General features: G+C 38.6%; 1 protein-coding gene across 2 annotated transcripts; it reads right to left on the bottom strand.

Annotated features, from left to right (window-relative positions):
* Positions 1 to 423: 423 nt before the first annotated feature.
* tk2 (thymidine kinase 2) lies at positions 424 to 6,751 on the bottom strand. 2 transcript variants are annotated; one of them, XM_073482585.1, is made up of 10 exons: positions 6,524 to 6,751; positions 5,808 to 5,845; positions 5,467 to 5,541; positions 4,596 to 4,649; positions 3,307 to 3,396; positions 3,081 to 3,154; positions 2,416 to 2,504; positions 1,730 to 1,809; positions 1,503 to 1,583; positions 424 to 1,240 (listed from the first exon to the last, which is right to left on the bottom strand). In XM_073482585.1, the coding sequence occupies exons 1-10, from the start codon at positions 6,705 to 6,707 to the stop codon at positions 1,154 to 1,156; spliced, it is 852 nt and encodes a 283-aa protein (XP_073338686.1). In that variant the 5' UTR covers positions 6,708 to 6,751; the 3' UTR covers positions 424 to 1,153. The 2 variants fall into 2 exon arrangements, with proteins under 2 accessions (XP_073338686.1, XP_073338687.1); XM_073482586.1 differs by having other exon boundaries at positions 1,051 to 1,240; positions 5,808 to 5,919; positions 6,524 to 6,614.

The following is a 6,751-nucleotide window of genomic DNA, read 5'->3' as shown; positions in this document are numbered from 1 at the left end:
TTTTGGACTACACGCGACTTTCCATCAGCATGAGGATGAGTACTTAATGGCTCAATTTTCATTTTTGAGTGAACTTATCTTTAAATAATCCCTCGGCTGAGCAAGTGTTGGTTTCCTTAACAGAGCTACAGAAAAAAAATATAAAATGTGTGCAGGGATAAAAACAGCACTTAAGATAAAAAAAAATTCATCAGTTCATGAGAGAGCAATAGCTTATGTTTGAACAATGCTGCCGGTCAATGCTGCAGTCTGTTCAGTTGCATTTGTGAGGTGACATTGTTTGATGATAAGTAATCATTTGCAGCAACTTACCCCCACAAAATCTTAACTGTTTCATGGCAAGAATTAAACATATCTAATATTTTGTTTTATTTTGCCAACTTTTTCCACTAACATATCGACAGATACATAAAGATGAAAATGCTTAAAAATATTAGGATTACTTTAATTAGAACTGATTTAATATGGCAGAAGATCAAACATCATACACTCCCTCATACAAAGGAATAACAGAAACATGTAAACACAACATGACTTTCATGTGGTCCCAAAATCAATTATATCACTTTATGGTATGTATTCTATAACTGTAACAGGTGGAGTGCTGGTTGTTGCCGACACTCCACTCCACTTCCACAAATCAAACACTGGTGTCGGAGGTCCCCTTGTGAACCACTCCATCATTGTTGTTCATCATTGACAATTAACGATAAACTTAAGTGCTTTACATTACACAGTGGAATAAAAAGCAAACTAATAAATAACAACTGCACCAGAAACTACATACAATGTGGAACAAATCTGCTAAATGTCACAGTTTAAGTGTTGTCTGCAGAGCTCTTAGTAAAGTCTTTGACACTTAAAAGTTTCTCAGGTTATGTTTAAAAAACTCAGTATTTGTATAAGTTTTTATATAAGTTAGTTCTGTTTCCACTTTTTCACCCTAATGTACATTCAATTTACATTTTTGGTAAGCGTCTACATATAGTTATTTGCCCTTTTTAAAATGAGTTGTCAAAGTGTTAAAAATTAAAATCAAAATCTTAGAGCTCTAGTTGGTTGTGAAAAGCTTTAAGTAAATGTAACAGATCAATTGCATAACAATGGTTTGGGATGTCCTGTCTCCATGCAGAGATGTGTGTGTAACTGGATATCAGTGGTAGCTAGCTGCTAGGATTTTGTCACGGTTTTCTTCATACTGGTTGAGCATCTTCTGGAGGTCATGGTCAGCAGGAATCACCTGCAGAAAAAAATGTTTTTTCTATTTATTATCAGATAAAGATCAGAGTTACAGGCCATCAGATGCTGAAGGAGACAAAGAAACTACAGATTTCAAGGTCACTAAGACACCGTAACATCACATGAAGAGAGGAGGATCAGCAAAACAAAAGCATCAGAAAAAAGTTTAATTTGTGTGGTTACCTGAACATACAGTATGTGCTGTATGTAGGTACAGTATCTACATTAACCACAGAAAAAACTTGGCCGTGATGGTCACTCACCAGAACAGGAGCAGGAAGAGAGAATGAGGTACGGTTGATGAGCCAGTCCTCATACAGCTGGTGGATGGACTCCAGATACTCCTGGTGAACACAGACACACACAGAGGATTGAGGTCTCATTTAAGATGGTACACTGGTGTGCTACTCACAAAATGTTAATATTTGCAATTCTCAAAAAAAAGAAAATCTAAATTTGTCTTTTTTGTTGTTTGAGTGTGTGTCCTCACCAATGGAATGACTTTCTCCTCCTCTCTGCATCTCTGTTTTAACCTCTCGTGACAGGTCTGAGGAGAGGTCTGCAGGTAGACTGGAGAAGAAAGCAAACAGTCAAAGAACGAACAGCAGTCCGGTTCAGTTCAGTTGCAGCGTTTTTAAAAAAACGCTTTGATAATGACGACTTGTTCTGTGCCATTTCTATGGATGATGATCTACTGAATTGTGGTGCTTTATCAGTGTAGTGCAACTTCTGTCACTGGAATGTATTAGAGGACAATAGATTCTGTGTATGTGAACACTGTGTAGAACAAAGGGACCCCGTGCATCCTGTTCTAGACACACTTCTATTACAGATTTGTCTTCTGGTTTATTGCCAAGAGAAAAATATTGAATAAGCAGACACTCTGGTGTCTCCATATGCACATTATACAAACCTAAGTGAACTTGCATATCTAATATACTAAATCATGTTTCCTGTCTGTGTATCATGCATTAACAGTTCACTCTTTCTATTCAGATAGGATGCCTATAGGTACTTATTACATCTTCTTTGAAATCATGGTAGGCATGCAGAGGTTGCCAATCTGCCATCAGCCTCTGTCTGGAATCTTAAGAAACCACTGCAACTACTGCATTTCTTATATTCATCAAATCTTGATTAAATGTGTGTTTGTATTTCTGCTTTGTGTTTTCTCACCAATCAGGTCAACTGGAATGGAAATGTTAGTTGTGATCCAATCAAACCACTCGGTGAGAACAGCAAAGTCCACCTCAGGCATTTTCCCACTGGGTAAATAAACACAACAATAAAGAGGACATTAGCATTTGCATTAACATGTGTCAGTATACTGTCAAACAATATAAGCAATATTTAATATAAACCTTGATATAATCTAAATTTGCCACCATCATAGATGTTCTATACCATATTTAAAGGATATTTACATCTCCTTTAAATAGGGCAATGCTGTAAATCAACCAGCAGTTGTTTTATATTGATATTGGATTAACCACACTGTAGCATCAATGTTATTAAGTACCTTTATGTGTCAGGTATTTAATTCTCTTCATAGGTTGAGAAAGCAGACATTTTCTCTAAAACAGTTTGAAAATATGTGACATATTGTATTTTAATATACTGCTATATTGTGATATAATAAACAGTATATAGTATAGTAGTAAACCATGACAGAAAATGTCATCCATACTGGCAACCTTTTCTTGTATAAATTCCACCTCCAGGAGGTATTAAATATAGACTATGACCTTGAATTGTTATGCATCAGACTCCATCAAAGCAGGAGGAGAGTTTAGCTGACACTTTATTTAGTCTCTTGGTCTGATCCAGGTGCAAAGTGTTACCTTTTGAAAAGATTCTCCACAAAGATGTACTTGGCACTGAAGATGGACCTCTCCATCATCCTGACAGGAGCTGACTGGAACCAACAAGAGACTTTTAAGTACATACAGCTGAATCCTGATGAGGTCTTATGTTTGCATCACCAGTCCACAGCAACCAACATGTTTGCCAGCGCATTTATCACTAGCGTAAAATAAAATGTGTGTTTCCCGCTAACAGTACACTTACTATCGTTGACAGGTGACTATCCAGCATGGTGAGTTGAATATATGTCTGCAGTGTGATGCCCCAGCGTGCAGGATCCTGATACATCAGTGCCTGCAGGGACAGAAAAAAACAGCTGACACAACCCCCATACTATACAAACCACAGGACTGGGGCTGGGTGGTATATGCCTTAAAATAATATTGTGATATATTTAGGCTACATTGTGATACACAGTATATATCTCAATATTTTGAAATCTCCTTAAAAAGCATTTCATAAATGTTAGAACTGGGCAACAAAATCAAATATCACAATATTTTTGACCAAATACCTCAATATTGGTACTATTGGACTATTGGTACTTTCACAAAATATTAACACAATGAGATATTTGATAAATTATCAACAGTAATATGGACATAATGTGGGTACAGGCAAGTATTAGAACAAGAAAACGACAGCACTTTACTGTAATGCAGCCTCTTAAATCAGGAAACGTCAGTTATCCAAAATCTAAGATACAGTATATAAGATACATATACAGTATAGTCTCATACAACATAACAATATAATATCGATATAATCACACAGCTTTACCCTTCATACATGGTATGATCTTGATAATGGCCCCCTCAGGATAGATTATAATATTTATTGGTAACCTTTATGAACTTATTGCTATAATTAGGCTAAAATTCACTGAAACACACAGTACACAGGAGATATTTGTATAAATTAGGCAGATTGCAGTGAAATTCAAGTGTCAGTCACACAAATTTGGTGAAAAAAACAAACAAACCTCTCCACTCTCTAACTGTGTAGGTAGTTTGATGGTCTTTGAAATGGCAACAGACAATAGGGCCTCTTGTAGGTCTTCATATCTTTCAAACCAAAATGATCAAGTATGTGCAGGTTTTTATGCTCTTACCACTAAAAATGGGTGTTTGGCTTCTTTCCCATTGTCAGTAGACAAGTACCGTTTTGTTTTTCTTGTGTGTCACGTTCATTATCATGAGAGTACCAGAAAACCAGCGAACGGTAGAAAGCAGCAGATCATATACCTTATCAGACTACAAGCCTCTAAACACCGGGGACGTGAAGTCCTGTCCGTAATGATGTATTAATACATTAAAACATCAAAGTTACAAACAAGCTAAGCTACCGAGGCAGCGGTAGCTTAGCTTGTTTGTGATTTTAAAACCAGATTTTAAAACCTTAATTTTAAAAGTACTACTCTATTTAATAATCACAGAACGTATCCTGTAAATACTTGTCAATTAGTCTGACAACAACACTGTCATGTGCAGTACCAGAGGGTTGTGTCCACGGACATTCCTCCATTTAGAGACTGGTTCTGTAAGGACCTGCAGAACAAGAGAGAAATTAAACGTTAATGAATGCTTCCAATGTCTGGGCTTTGCCTCAACAGTAGCACTGCTGAAACACTGGATTTTAGAACTGAATTTTCATCTGTATGAAACTGAGTGCCCACTAGTTTAAACTAATGACTGATGGGGCTAATAATATGTTATTACTACCTATGCTTACCTACACACCTCAACAATCAATTGTAGTCAGGACTCCTTGTATGCTATAGCAGTCCATGCATTATCATAAGTTTGCATTGTATGTGTTAAGTGAAGTGAAGTACATATGGAGGCATCTATAATAATGCATGCTTCATCGTGACATACCATTTTTGGAGGTTATTAACGTGTAATTCATTCTGATACATTTTAAAGAATCTATGCTGGGTCATAAGTGATTATTATGTAAGGAGGAAATATAAGTAACATTTCTCAGTTTGAGGCATGTGCCAAAGTTTTTAAACCCAGATAACACATTCAAAGTAAGAAAAACACAAAATACACTGAGGCTTCATTTTCACTACGAGATGAAAACAATAAGTCCTGACTACACTTGATTCTTCTAGGTGTTTATTGGTGAGTATAAGTCAATAAGCATTACAGGCCCCATCAGTCACATCTAGTTAATAGCTAGTTAAGACACTTGAACTTCTTATTCATTATAAGCATTGTTAATGCATTGGAAAAAAATAACTCCACCACCCTCATGCCACATGACAGCTATGTTACAACTGGGTAGATACTAGTGTTGTAGCACATACACACAATTCTGCACAATGCACACCACTGCTGTACAAGGACCTAGCTCCGTTACCTCTATGTTGCTAGTTTTGCTGAAATACTCCAGACACGTCGTCTTCCCACTGGCAATGTTCCCCTCAATACAGATCTGAGAACAGTGACAGGGAGACAGGGGTTAAAGAAAATGAAGAAGAAACATGATAAAACTATGATATGAAGTATGAGCTTGTGTGAAAAATGATTCTTAGTATTTATTAGTATTTAATCACTGTCAATAGGAAATAATGGAAAAACCACAGCAGAACCTGCAGCCAGCAATGTGAATGTAGATCATCTCAGGTATGTACTGTACTATGATGAATGAATGTAGGCAAAATGAAAACTAGGATCACAGATCACACAGGGCAGACTCACCACTGCTTTCTTTTCCTCTCCATTTCGCACCAGCTTCCCTTGGAAGGAAGACAACATAGTGAGTCAAGACTTCACCACCCACAACTCTCAGTGCTGGCCTCGGCTCAGTAGGCTGTAGCGAGGTCAGAGGGAGATAAACGTGTTAAAATGCACAACAGGCACAGCAGTGAGTGGACAGGCTTGTGCTGGCTCTGTACTCCAGGATATTGAATTGATAAGACACAGTGACTGTGTGGTTAGTGTTTTAATATGAGACTGTTTACATCTACAATGTGAGCAGCTGAGTAGGTGTTACCCTGATTCTTCAAACAACAGTCTGCACTTCATGTCCAATTTGCTGGAGTACAGAGACAAAACACTGTCACATTTCAGTTTCTTTTCCAACACTACACAGAGCCCCGTCAGTCATTTCAACACCAACAGTAGGCTCGTCGGACAATACCGGATGCTGGCCACGTGCCCAGCAGGGAGCTCGTCTCTCCCGTCTAATCACCGGCACTACTGTATGAATTAGCAATGACTGAGCTAATAACGCACCCCGTATTATCTGAATGGCCCCCGGCTGACTGAGGACTCCTCCTGAGATAACGATATTGCGTATAGCTGAGAGAGTAAACACACTCTTGAATGGGAATGGGCAGAATGCGCCGCTGACTAACTCCTGTTGGACACTGTTTAACGTGTCGCAGTTACCTAGCTGGCAGCTCTTAGCCTACCTTTAATACTGTGCTGCGTGCCGCTCAGTGCTCGGTTTTGGGTCAGGGTGACGCTGGCAGCGCGTATCTTCGTCCCTCTGTTACATCCAACAACACGGACTGATGACGGAGCCGCAGCACACCGACACAACAAGAGTCCGACACGGCTGAACAGGAGCGACAGACGACCACCAGCCACAGACATCTCACAACACAGTCACCTGCAGGCGTACTGATGTCTGTTCCGCT

This window comes from Pagrus major, chromosome 15 (genome assembly GCF_040436345.1).
Source record: "Pagrus major chromosome 15, Pma_NU_1.0".
Classification (NCBI taxonomy): Eukaryota; Metazoa; Chordata; class Actinopteri; order Spariformes; family Sparidae; genus Pagrus; species Pagrus major.
Note: the sequence above shows the minus strand (reverse complement) of the source record. Positions and strands in the feature narration are given on the sequence as shown.

Excerpts from the sequence above, each read along its gene's own strand:
- tk2 (XM_073482585.1), bottom strand. The coding sequence starts at position 6,707 with ATGTCTGTGGCTGGTGGTCGTCTGTCGCTCCTGTTCAGCCGTGTCGGA. Across the intron at positions 3,155-3,306 it reads ATAGTCACCTGTCAACGATA|TCAGCTCCTGTCAGGATGAT; the intron begins GTAAGTGTACTG and ends TGTTGGTTCCAG. Across the intron at positions 1,810-2,415 it reads CATTCCAGTTGACCTGATTG|TCTACCTGCAGACCTCTCCT; the intron begins GTGAGAAAACAC and ends TTTCTTCTCCAG.